Source organism: Selaginella moellendorffii, unplaced genomic scaffold (genome assembly GCF_000143415.4).
Source record: "Selaginella moellendorffii unplaced genomic scaffold, v1.0 SELMOscaffold_34, whole genome shotgun sequence".
NCBI lineage: Eukaryota > Viridiplantae > Streptophyta > Lycopodiopsida > Selaginellales > Selaginellaceae > Selaginella > Selaginella moellendorffii.
Genome location: NW_003314295.1, coordinates 898277 through 910299, shown reverse-complemented (window position 1 = coordinate 910299; position 12023 = coordinate 898277). Strand labels below are relative to the sequence as shown.

Sequence of the window (12023 nt, the reverse complement as noted above, 5' to 3'; positions counted from 1 at the left end):
CACAATAATGAGAAATTTATGTTGCTAATTTGTATTTAATAGTGTTCAGATATTGATATCACCCCATGATATTGAGCCTAATCCTTTAATATTCCTATATGATAACTTATCATGTCCACTAGACACTCTTACTATCATGCCTAATGTGTTAGTTCCATTTTAGTCCTATGTGCTATTTATCGTAAGTGTCTAGATATGCTAATGAGGCATATTTACAGAATGTAGAGAGTGTCTTAAGCACTATAATATTAGTCCTACATTCCAATTTATAATCTAATGCTACTCCAAACTTGTCCTAGAGATTAATTCTAAACATTTGAGTGAAAGCCCAAACCGAGCTTTCACATTTGGGGGGTGAGCTCTAAATGTATAGTAGAAATAGTGGTTGGAAACATACTAACTACTTAAAACATTATTTTGGTTTTTATTACATTATGTCACTCCTTTTTTTTGCATCTTATTCGGGTTTAACCCAAGTTCCATATTGCTTTAGTCGGTGGAGTACCCACCTCCTTGCAATAAACCACTGGTATGCTGAAATTGTGCTAAACTTCATTTGACACAATTTTATGTATAGAAGTTAAATATAGAGAATTAGTGCTCTTAAGGGATTTTAAATGTGTACCAAACCTTCATTTTGTAACATAGTGGGTTTAGAGTTTGACTTTAAAGTTAAATATACTATATTTAAGCTTTCACCCCATGATATATATTAGTGTTTGGATTTGGATAAATCAACCCCAAACATCTCAAATTCTGGATATATTAAGTGCTAGAGATGTTGGTCCGGTATATCCAATCTAAACTCAGTCTAAATGAAAACCCTAAGTTTAGTGAGAAGAGGAGTGCATTAAGAGTCAACTTCTAAGCTTGATCTAGAATAAGAATAGCATCAAGAGAGTATTATTTTTAATCATTATAAGTTCCCCATTTGAAGTTTCTTTGATTTCTTTTCATGGCAACTAGGGTATGGATGACTTAAAGATTGTAGTGGCAACTAAGATAGGTATCTTTTTGCTGATCATAACAGTGGGAAGCTACCTAAGGAATACACATTAACAAACATTCATAAATAATTCACAAGTGAGATCCAAATGTTTGAAGTTCAGAACAAGTTTGGGGTTTTTGGGTCCATGGTTGTTAAGACTTCTTCCAAGGATGCCAGTTATACCAAACTTCATTGGCATGGTTTTTTCCTTCTTTATTCACTTGGGGTCTAGAGAGCTAAACTTCACTTAAGGAGGGGATATATGCTATTACGGCTGCTCAAGATTATATACAAAGGACACTATTCTTTACCATGATTAGGTCCTTCATCTTATGGTAGCACTTCCATACCTTTTAATTGGATATCTAATTTCAATTAGCAATGGAACACTTTTCAACAACACACCAAAGTCCTAGTTTGTATAGTATAGTTGTGTTAGTTGATTCCTTTCTTGCCTTGGTTGTGAATTCACAATGATTAAGGTTCTCTAAGCACTGCCATTTAGATGTATAGGATGTTTTGAGGGGCATAGCTTGTGTTAGAGGCTGCATCAGACTAGTTTGTTAGAGTGCAAAAACATAACTTCAACCTAGATCCAAGAGGAGCAAGCCTAGATTCACTATGATTAAAGTACTCGAAGTACCACCACTTAAATGTTTGGGATGTTTTGAGGGGCATAACTTGTGTTAGAGGCTACATCAAACTAACTTGTTAGAGTGCAAAAACGTAACTTCAACCTAAATTTGAGAGGAGGGAGTCTGGATTCACTATAATTAAGGTATTAGAAAGACTACCACTTAAATGTATAGGATGTTTTGAGGGGCATAGTTTGTGTTAAGAGGATTGGCTCACCTTTAGTCATGATTCCAACTTCAACTAGATTTATGAAGAGTTGTTCACCTTTGGTTGTGATTTTAGATGATAAATTGGCATGTCCAGATATCAATTTTAACATATGGTATGATTCCCCTAGCTAATCAATAGAGTCAAACTCAATGTAAGCTCTTGAATTAAAACTTCTCAGGAGGTTATTTAGCATAATACTATTCAATTTAAATACACTTAACCTTAAGTATTCCAAGACCCTTAATCAATTAAAAAAAGGGGTGCATTCTTATTCATAAGCCCTTTATAGACCATCTTTCGAGTCATTCTTTTTAATTGTTTACATCCCAATTGAAGGGATCAGTCATATAGTAGCAAGGAAAGGACTTTCACACAGCAAGCAATGTCACTATTACTAAAGATTATGCACTCCTTCTCAGTTCACTACACTGTGGGATTCAAAATTGTACATCTTCAAGGTTTTTTATATCTCTAGGAAACTATAGACACTATATGAATGGATATCAAGCGAGGGCAATGTACCTCTACTGATTTCATGATTGACTCAAGTCCCTCACATTGGTATGCACAATCACATGGGAGAGATGAAGTTAGAGACCATAAATAAGGCACAAAATTCACAACCATTAAAGACTAGGAGTATATGCTTGTGGAGTGAGTGGAATAGATTTTGACCCAAATCTATTCCAGACTTCTAGTCTGAATCAGACTTCTAGTCTGCATAGAATCAGACTTTAATTTCATTGATCTAAATTGCACAAAACCAAAATCTAGTTCTATTGATCCCTCCTTCATCACCACACCTTATAGTCTTTCCTGGTTTCAAGCATGTCAAAACTAGACTCTATGGTTTTTTAGAGGATAAATATGAAAAACCCAACTAACAAACTTGGTAATGGCATATCTATATACCTTGACAAAAAGGTTATGTCTAAATATTGTTTTGTAAGTCACATATATATGATTAAACAATTCAAGAAAATATGTATTTTAAATTGATATGCTCATCTAAGTAGATCTCTCCAACTCTACAAAACCTACCATCATATTTGATTTCTATATTTTATAACACAATTCTTTTAAATGGAAATCTAATAATAGTATAAGCATTTAGAACTAGAAATAAATGTAATAAAAAGTTTTTTAAAGAAAAATTTACTAGCTATAGCACATCTTATTAGTACTAAAAGTGGATAGTATTGTTTTCTGAATGCATAATTTTCAATTATAACATTTTCTATTATATCAGTTTTCTCGCTTATTTCTTATCTTATAAATAAAAATATAATAAATATTACATTTAGCTTTTTGAAAAAGAAATCTAATAACCTTTTATTGTATTTAGCATTTATAATAAAAAGTTTCATTTCAAATTTTATTTCTTTTGGTTTTCAAATGTATTTCAACATCATAAAACAAACTGCCATCATAAATTCCCTTGATAGACTGTTTAGAAGCATATCCGTTTTCATCCTTCACCAATTGGAAGGCAGCACCCCATTCTAGCTTTGCTGCAGACCTAAGAATCAAAACAGGCATTCTCATGAACCATGTTTTGGAAATGTTAACCTTGCATACCATCCAAAAAAATCAAGAGCATCACGATTGCTCCGAGTCATAGCCATGATCTCCTTGAGAGACAATTTATCCTGGTGCGTTCCTGCAAATTTTGCAAAGAGCTGTTCAAAGTGAGCAGGGACGAACCTGATGTGAAAAGAAAATAAAAATTAGAAAAGCGATGATAAGGAAGAAAGAATCTCCAAAACACTAACCTGCCTTCATGGTCATAAACTCCCGTGTCACTTCCATGCTTTGCTCGGTGGATGTTCTTCACATAGATGGGAAATCTTGGAGAGGGAATCCAGCTCTAGAACAAGCACAAGTCAATATCAAACAAGAGTAGAAAGAAACCCAAGTTTTCACGGACCTCAAGAGTTGGATAGCTCAAAGCACCGTTGATAGCAACCATGGCGAAAAACGAGGTGGGGACGTTAAATCCCAGAGCTCGAAATCCTGTCATAAGCTCACCTCGATCTCAAGAGAGCGAAGAAGAAAAATGGAGCCACAAACCTGTGTACGTCTCCCACGGATAAACGATACCATCGCCATTTCGATCGAAAAACGCGACGTGCTTCTGCAGTGGAGTCATCTCGGCGTGACTGCCTTCTCCATGAGACGAGGAGCCTGCGCCAAGAGCTAAGACCAGCAGCACGAGGACGATCAAGCGAGCTAGCATGGTGATGCTCGCTCGAGAGGGAAAGAAGAACGTACTCTGCCCGATCTTTGCCTCCGCCATCGCTCCCTCCAGCGTCTAAAACCACCAGCGCTCGAGCTAAATTTGTGCTGCCCCGCTAAAGAAGCGATTCCCGGCCAGGGCCCTTCCGCCACGTAGCGCGCAAGTTATAACGCATCGCATTCCCTTGTACTTCTTTTTTTTCTTGGCCACCACTTAACTTTGCTCGAGCTCCAAGCTTTCTTCCACCACCGTGCAAGCCATCTCTTGCTCTTGCGTGACACCGCCGGGCTCCTCCTTGAGTGTATTGGACAGCACCACAAACGCCGAGGTGCTGCCCGGATCAATCTCCAAAACTTTGTCCGCAGCAAGCTTTGCTCGCGCCAAGTCTCCCTGTTGCTTGCACGCACTCAAAAATGCCTTCCACATTACTTGCCCCGGACGGAAAGGCATGCCGCGAAGAACTTCCTCCGCCAAGTCGAGTCGTCCGGATCGTCCCAGGAGATCCACCAGGCAGCAGTACTGCTCGGAGCGAGCGGCGAATCCACAGTCGGCCACCATCCGGTGGAAGATCTCGCAGCCTTCGCTCACCAAACCGGCGTGCCGGCAAGCCGAGAGGATGTTGACGAAGGCCGAGTAGTCGGCCTCTACTCCGGCGTGGACCATCTCGCGGAAGAGCTCCAGAGCTCGTCGCCCGTGACCGTGGTGAGCGTGAGACGAGATGTAGATCGACCAGGAGAGCAAGTCCGGGTGGCGGATGCTGGCGAAGAACTCCCGTGTCTCCGCCATCTTTCCACACTTGCCATACATGTTGAGGATGGAGTTCTCCAGCGCGGTGTCGAGCTCGATGCCGCTCTTGGCGATGGCGGCGTGGACGAGCTTCCCCTCGGCGATGGCGGTGGACCTCGCGCAAACGTCGAGGATGGTCGTGTAAGTGATCCTGTCCGGGGCGAGCCCCTCGCTTTCCATGAGCGCGTAGAGCCGGAGAGCTTCGTCGTGGAGGCCGTGCTCCGCGTAGGCGGTGATCAGTCCAGTCCAGAGGATGGTGTCCTTGGAGATCACTCGCTCGAACGCCGCGCGAGCGTGATCCGGGCTGCCACACCGCGAGAAGGCCTTGATGAGATTGTTGGCGATGATGGAGTTGGATTCGTAGCCACTCTCGCGGATGATCGCGTCGAGGAAGCGAGCCTCGGGCAGGATCGAGCAGCCTTTGAGCAGCGCCACGAAGGTGATCTTGTTCGGAACGAGGTGGCCGTCGTGGAGCATGAGCCGGAAGAGCTGGAACGCGGCGCTGGAGATCCCACTCTCGGAGTAGGCGTCGATCATCGTCGTCCAGGTGATGATGTCCCGGTGGAGCGTTCGATCGAAAGCTCTCCTCGCGGCAATCAGGCCACCGTTCTTGCTGCAAGCGTTGAGGATCGCGTTGGCGACGCTCGGCTCCACCGCGATTCCACTGGCGAGGAGAAGATCGTGGAGTCTCGTGGCTTGGATCAGCGCATTCTTGCCACTCAGCGATCCCAGCATCGCCAGGAAGGTCACCCGGTTTGGCAAGAAGCCCTCGTGCTGCATCCGGTGGAAGGAATCCATCGCCTCCTCTCGATCCCCATTCTCGGCAAATGCCGTGACAATCGCGTTCCAGGAAATTGTGTTGCGCTGGGGCATCGCCCGGAAGTAGTCGATCGCGTCGGCCATGGTACCACACTTCCTGTACATGGTGATGATCGTGTTTCCCACGAAGATCTCGCGATCGAGCCCGCGCTCGGCGACCATGGCGTGGATCGTCCTCCCGACCGCCAAGAACACCGCTGTGGAGCAGAGCTTGAGGAGAGGGACGAGGATGTGGGAGCTCGGCGGCACGCCCTGGAGTAGTATCCTGCGGAAGAGGTGGAATGCCGACCTAGAATCCCCGATCTGGGCAAATGCCGTGATCGAGTCGAAGAGCAGCGCCGCCGGAGGGTTCTCCAGGCTCTCGATCGCCGCCCATGCCTCGTCCAAGCTCCCGGATTCACCGATTTGGCGGAGAACCCGGTGGGATTCTTCATTGCGTGAAGGATTTCCGAGAACTTCTGCCGATGCCGAGCACCAGCAGTAGCGAACGAATGCGAAGATCAATCGTCTTCTCGTCGTGAGCAACAGCATTTAGGGTTCTTAAGACTTAGGGTTTATGAGGTGGAGGGCGCTCGCCTCGCATTCCACTGCCAGGCGCCTCTTCTCTTCGTCCTCCATCCCAGGTATGCTCTCTCTCGCCATCGATCCACCGGCATTCTTGTTTGACGACTCGCGCTTTGCTTAGCATGCATCAAAGGCGCCGAGGATCAAATTTTGGAGTCCTGGCAGAACAGCAATAGCAGCAGCAGCAGCAGTTGCTTCCTCTCGCAAGCATCGGACAGCAGTCACCCTCTGATCCAGGGAATTTCCAAGCTCCTCCAAACGCAGCCAGGAAATCCAAAGTTTGCGACCACCGATTTGCAGAAGCTCCACCTCAAGACCAACAATCCGGCAACTCTCACGCTCCAGAGGCTGAGGAAGCGGCGATGGAAGCAAGTGGTGGACATGAAGCCGACGCAGTACTTGTATCTCATGTCCCAGTGGATCAAAAAGGGAGGAGCGATGATCGGCCAGCCGATGTTCCAGCAGATGCTCAAAGTTGGCGTGGAACCCGTGGATGCTTACACGACCATGATCCGACATTTTGTCAGCCGTGCCAGGAAAGCTCTCAGCTCTCTCGATGCTGCCGAGTCGCAAGAATCACGCGAGGAAGAGGCTGAGAAATGCATGCTGGAGAGTCTCAAGTATCTCCACGAGATGAGAGAAAAGGGGATCACTCCGAATGGAAGCACTTACGAGCCGCTCGTTACTTGGTTCCTCGAGAACGATAAAACTTCCGAGTTTGAGGAGATTCTGGAGTGGATCAAAGGCGATGGACTCTCGTGCTACACCAGCCTTTTCAAGAGCTTTGGGAGGCTGGGGAGGTATGCTGATGCCGAGCGTTACTTCACTGACGTGCAAAAACTAGGTACGTTGTTTGTGAAATTTTCTGGAAGCTAGAGACTGATTATGGAATGATTCTTGTTCTCACAGGCGTTGGTGAGGAGCTAATGACTGAGTATCTGGCTTCGTTTGTGCAGGGCATCGTTATAACCAGTAAGGTAGATCGCAACTGATGTAAGCTCGAGGTTTTTATTTTTTATTTTTTATTTCTCATCTGTAGTTGGACGTCGCAATTCAGCAATGCGGACGAATGGCTCGCACTTTCAAGGTGACGCCATCTAGTACCACCTACAGCATGCTTATCAACCTCGCTTGCCGGTCGAGTCAAGTACGTGAGTTTCATGTGGGGTTGTTCTTTTCGACTTTACTATGGATAAGACTTACATTGCAGGATTTGTAGATCGATCAAGCACTGGATCTAATTCAGGAAATGCACGAGAAGGGTGTGCAGCTGGGGTCTGATGTTTTTCAGCCCCTCATGATAGCTTTTCTACACGATTCGCATCCTGAAGGGGTTAGCTTTTTTGTTCTGCTTTTTCTTTTCTTATTATTCTTTGTTCCTTCAGGTCTTTGAGCTGTTTGCGGCAATGAAAAGAATGAATGTTCAGCCATCATACGAGGCTTACAATTATTTCCTTCGAGCGTCTGCAAAAGCTAACAACGTAAGTGGTTATCTTTCTGGTTATGTAATTCGTATTGGCTTGTTTATTTCTGTAGGTTGAGAAGATGTTTAGTGCGCTACGTGAAATGAAGGAGTTGCGCTTGCCACGCACATCAGAAACATATAACGCCGTCATCCAGGCCTTGGGGGCTTCGGTGAATACGAAGAGTCGTAAAGCAAAATTTTAACTTTTTCATGTTAATTTTTGCAGAGACAATACCATCGAGCACTTACCGTTCTGAATGACATGGAAAACGATAGTGTGAAGCCAGATTCCGGAACAATGCTAGAACTGATTACTTGCAGCCCGGACTCAGGAAAAGCGTTAGAGGTGAAACACTATAATGGCACTTGTTGTGTTTCTGGTGACTGAGTGCTTTCATGGGCGCAGGTGTTCGAAAGGCTAAAAACTCTGGGAGTGAAGCCTACGGATTCTGTGTATGCATCTCTTTTCAGTTCATTGATAAGAGACGGAGAACTGGATAAAGCACTTGAGGTAATTAGTTTCCTTTCCAAGGGTGTATGTATCCTTCACGTGTTTATGCAGATGCTTAAAGACCCTGAAGTCAGTTTCCGGATTGGGATAAATGCAAAGAGCACTCTTCTTGACGGACTGGCTGAAGAAAAGCGCGTGGACGAGGCGCTTACGTGCTACGACGATATTTTACGTGATGGCAAGACTCCAGACTTGTTCTCTGTTGGCAGTCTAGTCGTGAGTGTATTTTCTTGGATGCTAAGATGCTAGCTAAGCGGCGTGGGTGCCTTTGCAGAGAGCGTTAGGATATGCAGGCAAGCTGGACAGGATGTTTGAACTTGTTGACAAACACTCCATGGACCCTGGCTCCAAAAAGAACGATCGTTTTAGGAAGGAAAACAAAATCAGGCTACTGATGGTGGCCACAAAGGCATGCGTGATACACAACGAACTGGGGTATGCTATCATGATATATTTCCTGCTATTCCGATCTGACTCGTATAGGACAGGCATTTGGAGACGTTTTTGCAAAAAGAACAAGAGTTTGAGTCAAGCATCATCTTTGATTCGGTAACGCCATGAATTCCAGTTGAGCTATTCAATTTTCACACGAATAATTCCATCGCAGATAATTCTCGACATCGCCAATGGCGAAGACAAGACGTGCGAGTCCGCCTGGAGCTGGAAAGATGGCTTTGCGTTGCGCAAAGTCATGCTCAAGCTCAACATCCCCCAGTCACGAATTTTTCTAGAAGCTCTAATGGACGGCTGCGTCGCAGTGAAGGATGCGAACTACGCCGACGAAATAGTGGAGCAAATGGAGGCCGATGGTTTACCTCTGAATGGCTTCTCACTCGTCAGGTAAGCAAGTTGGCTCTTCGGTTTTGACATTCTTTGCCCCTTCGCTTTGCTCCAGATTACTCCGAGTTTACGTGGTGGCCGAGAAAGTCGAGAAAGCCGCGAGCGTCTTGAAACGTATGAAGCGATGCTTGAAAGACGAAGATATATTTCTCCTAGCGGGACAGATTCTCAACTCGGCAGAGCCGAGCTTCCAAAGGAAGGTTTTTGAGCTGCTAGAGCTTCCGGAGTGAAAAAAAAACTAAGCTAACGGGTGATTTCATGGCAGTGTAAAAAAACCAAGTGATGGAAGTTTTTTACTTGCTCTTATTCCTAGGGTTTATATGTTTGTATGCGATGCGCGACGAGGTGGAGGAGAAGCAGCACAACGATCCATGGATCATCCCTCTCCACGGCAGCTACCGGCATTGGCGACGACGCTCGCGACCGGCGTGCTGCGCCGGGCAAGGAAGAATCCCTCCCCCCCTCTCCCGGTGAGTTCCTCAAATCTCTCGACGCCGCCAGCAGCGCCCCTGTCCCGGATTCTAGGACCTACGCGCGCCTGCTCCAGTCGTGCTGCGATTCTGGGGACTTGGCACAGGGGCGGATCGTCCACGCTCACATCCTGCGCAGCGGCATTGCTCGCGGCGGCCCTCTCCACGACCAGATTGTCAGCATGTATGCCAAGGCGGGGAGCTTCGACGAGGCAAAGGCGGTGTTCCAGGAGATCTCTGGCGGCTCGGCGGACGTCATCTCTTGGACGAGGATGATATCCTTGTGCGCTGGGCTCGGGAAGAACAGTGACGCGCTGGATTTCTTCCGGAGAATGCAGCTCCAGGGGGTGGCTCCAGACAGGGTGGCGCTCATCGCTGCTCTTGGAGCTTGCCAGGATCCATCCAGGCTCGCGGCTGGAGTTGGAATCCATAGCCGGATCACCGAGGCTGGACTCCAGGGTGACATAGTCATCAGCAACGCTCTCGTCAACATGTATGGGAAGTGTGGAGCTCTCGAGAGCGCTTGTGAGATCTTTCACGGGGTTCCACGGAACGATGCTATCTCCTGGAATGGGATGATATCGCTCTACGCTCAGGATGGCCACTCCAGGGAGGAAGCTCTGGAGCTCTTTCGACGCATGCACGGAGAGGGGCTGACTCCGAACAAGGTGACTTTCCTAGCGATTCTCAGCGCGGTTTCTGGAGCTCGGGGGCTCGAAGAAGGGAGGAAGATCCACACTCAGGTCGTGGAGAGTGGCTACAGCGGCGAGCTCTCGGTCGGCAACGCGCTCATCGACATGTACAGCAAGTGTGGCAGCCTGGAGGACGCTCGGAAAACTTTCGCGGGCATGGACGAGAAGAACGTCGTCTCCTGGACTGCTCTCATTGCCGCGTTTGTGGAGCATGGCTGCTACGACGAGGCTCTTGTCCTCTCGAAGAGAATGCTGCAAGGCGGGACCACTCCCAACCGGGTTAGCTTTGTGACGATGCTCGACGCCTGCGCTGCGGTGAACGCCTTCTCAACGAGCTCGCCAGAGGCAGTGGCCGGGGACTTGAAGGAGACCAGGGCGATCCACGGGTTGATCGTCGAGAGTGGAGTGGAGCTGGAGTTTGCGGTCGCCACTGCTCTCGTGTACATATACAGCAAGTGCCGGTGCTTGGAGGCCGGTCGAGAAGTGTTTAGCAGGGTGGAGAAGCCCGACTTGGTTCTCTGGACGGCGATGATAGCAGCCTACGCTGGGCATGGGGATTACAAGGAAGCCTTCGAGCTCTTCCAGCAAATGCAGGACCAGGGGCTCAAGCCGGACAAGGTTGTGTTCTTGAGCATTCTCAACGGGTGCGCAACTCCTCTGGCACTGGCTTATGGAAAGCTGGCACACGCTCAGATCATCAAGCACGGCTACGAGAGCTTGGTGTCCATCGGAAACGCGATCGTCCACATGTATGGGAAATGCGGCAACGTCGCGGACGCTCGCAAGATGTTTGACAAGATGAAGGAGAGGGACACAGTCTCGTGGACGACGATGATCGCGGTCTACGCGGAGCACGGCTACGACAGGGAAGCTCTCCAGATCTTCAAGGTGATGCTGCTGGAGAGCGTGGCTCCGGACAAAGTCACGCTCATCAACGTGCTCGATGCGTGCTCCAACGTCTCGGGACTGGCCCAAGGCAGGCTCGTCTACAAGCAGTTCGTGGAGAGTGGAGCTCACGAGCTAGATTTGGTGCTCGGGAATGCCGTCGCCCGCATGTTTGGAAGCTGCGGAAGCCTGCGAGAAGCGAGGGAGATCTTCGAGTCACTGGCTGCTCGAGACGTGGTCTCGTGGAACTGCCTGATCACAGCTTACGCGCAGCATGGATCCTTTGAGGAGAGCCTCCGGCTGTTCAGAAGGATGCTCGAGGAGTGCGTCAAGCCGGACGAAGTCACGTTTGTGGGAGTTCTCTCCGCATGTAGCCACGGCGGTCTCGTGGCCGACGGCTGCCAGTTCTTCGTCTCCATGGTGCAAGACTACCAGATCCCAGCCGAGGAGATTCACTACGGCTGCATGGTCGATCTCCTCGGACGAGCAGGACGCCTGGCCGAGGCGGAGGAACTCCTTTCCAGGCTGCCTTGCGCAGCAACGAACGACGTTATGTGGACGTCGCTGCTCAGCTCTTGCAAGCTTCACTCGGATCTGGATCGTGGGAAGCGTGCGGCGAAGAAGCTCCTGGCCATGGTTCCCGGCGATCCCTCGCACTTGCTAGCTCTGGCCACTATCCATGCCGCGAGTGGGGAGTGGAAGGAAGCGATGAGGATCAGAAAGGAAGTGATGGAGCGATGCTCTGGAGCAGCGAGAGGAGGTGCTGGTGGCATGAGCAGGATCGAAGTGAACGGCCAGGTGCACAAGTTTGTGGTTTAATCGACAAACTTGCACAGCGGCTAAGCCAGCTTATTTTCTAGATAATATTAATTTGCATTTTTTATTTAATGATGAAATAATAGTTATTAAACTTGAAATTCT

The 12023-nt window shown here is 47.8% G+C and overlaps 4 protein-coding genes across 7 annotated transcripts; 2 read left to right on the top strand and 2 right to left on the bottom strand.

Annotated features, from left to right (window-relative positions):
* Nucleotides 1–3187: 3187 nt before the first annotated feature.
* On the bottom strand, nt 3188–4239 carry LOC9639194 (peroxygenase). 3 transcript variants are annotated; one of them, XM_024682369.1, is made up of 6 exons: nt 4106–4239; nt 3905–4030; nt 3762–3847; nt 3607–3701; nt 3413–3538; nt 3188–3353 (listed from the first exon to the last, which is right to left on the bottom strand). In XM_024682369.1, the coding sequence occupies exons 1-6, from the start codon at nt 4128–4130 to the stop codon at nt 3203–3205; spliced, it is 609 nt and encodes a 202-aa protein (XP_024538137.1). In that variant the 5' UTR covers nt 4131–4239; the 3' UTR covers nt 3188–3202. The 3 variants fall into 3 exon arrangements, with proteins under 3 accessions (XP_024538137.1, XP_024538138.1, XP_024538136.1); XM_024682370.1 differs by having other exon boundaries at nt 3905–4018; XM_024682368.1 differs by having other exon boundaries at nt 3905–4239.
* A 44-nt stretch (nt 4240–4283) lies between these two features.
* On the bottom strand, nt 4284–6206 carry LOC9655763 (pentatricopeptide repeat-containing protein At4g39530). Its single transcript, XM_002977323.2, has one exon. It carries the CDS (start codon nt 6204–6206, stop codon nt 4284–4286), a length of 1923 nt encoding a protein of 640 aa, XP_002977369.2.
* On the top strand, nt 6202–9361 carry LOC9655762 (pentatricopeptide repeat-containing protein At4g04790, mitochondrial). 2 transcript variants are annotated; one of them, XM_002977490.2, is made up of 14 exons: nt 6202–6298; nt 6361–7083; nt 7149–7216; nt 7279–7386; nt 7459–7572; nt 7625–7720; nt 7776–7874; nt 7931–8050; nt 8111–8215; nt 8267–8431; nt 8490–8650; nt 8704–8764; nt 8823–9055; nt 9111–9361. In XM_002977490.2, exons 1-14 carry the CDS (start codon nt 6232–6234, stop codon nt 9283–9285), a joined length of 2295 nt encoding a protein of 764 aa, XP_002977536.2. In that variant the 5' UTR covers nt 6202–6231; the 3' UTR covers nt 9286–9361. The 2 variants fall into 2 exon arrangements, with proteins under 2 accessions (XP_002977536.2, XP_024538133.1); XM_024682365.1 differs by having other exon boundaries at nt 7279–7401.
* LOC9639193 (pentatricopeptide repeat-containing protein At5g27110) lies at nt 9361–12014 on the top strand. The gene has a single exon (XM_024682364.1). It carries the CDS (start codon nt 9384–9386, stop codon nt 11919–11921), a length of 2538 nt encoding a protein of 845 aa, XP_024538132.1. The 5' UTR covers nt 9361–9383; the 3' UTR covers nt 11922–12014.
* Nucleotides 12015–12023: the final 9 nt, after the last annotated feature.

Coding starts and splice junctions, on each gene's coding strand:
- LOC9639194 (XM_024682368.1), bottom strand. CDS start 4,130: ATGGCGGAGGCAAAGATCGGGCAGAGTACGTTCTTCTTTCCCTCTCGA. Junction 3,848..3,904: donor TCCGTGGGAGACGTACACAG/GTTTGTGGCTCC, acceptor AGCTTATGACAG/GATTTCGAGCTCTGGGATTT. Junction 3,354..3,412: donor GCTCTTGATTTTTTTGGATG/GTATGCAAGGTT, acceptor TTTGATTCTTAG/GTCTGCAGCAAAGCTAGAAT.
- LOC9655763 (XM_002977323.2), bottom strand. CDS start 6,206: ATGCTGTTGCTCACGACGAGAAGACGATTGATCTTCGCATTCGTTCGC.
- LOC9655762 (XM_024682365.1), top strand. CDS start 6,232: ATGAGGTGGAGGGCGCTCGCCTCGCATTCCACTGCCAGGCGCCTCTTC. Junction 7,875..7,930: donor TCCAGGCCTTGGGGGCTTCG/GTGAATACGAAG, acceptor TAATTTTTGCAG/AGACAATACCATCGAGCACT. Junction 8,432..8,489: donor TCTCTGTTGGCAGTCTAGTC/GTGAGTGTATTT, acceptor GTGCCTTTGCAG/AGAGCGTTAGGATATGCAGG.
- LOC9639193 (XM_024682364.1), top strand. CDS start 9,384: ATGCGATGCGCGACGAGGTGGAGGAGAAGCAGCACAACGATCCATGGA.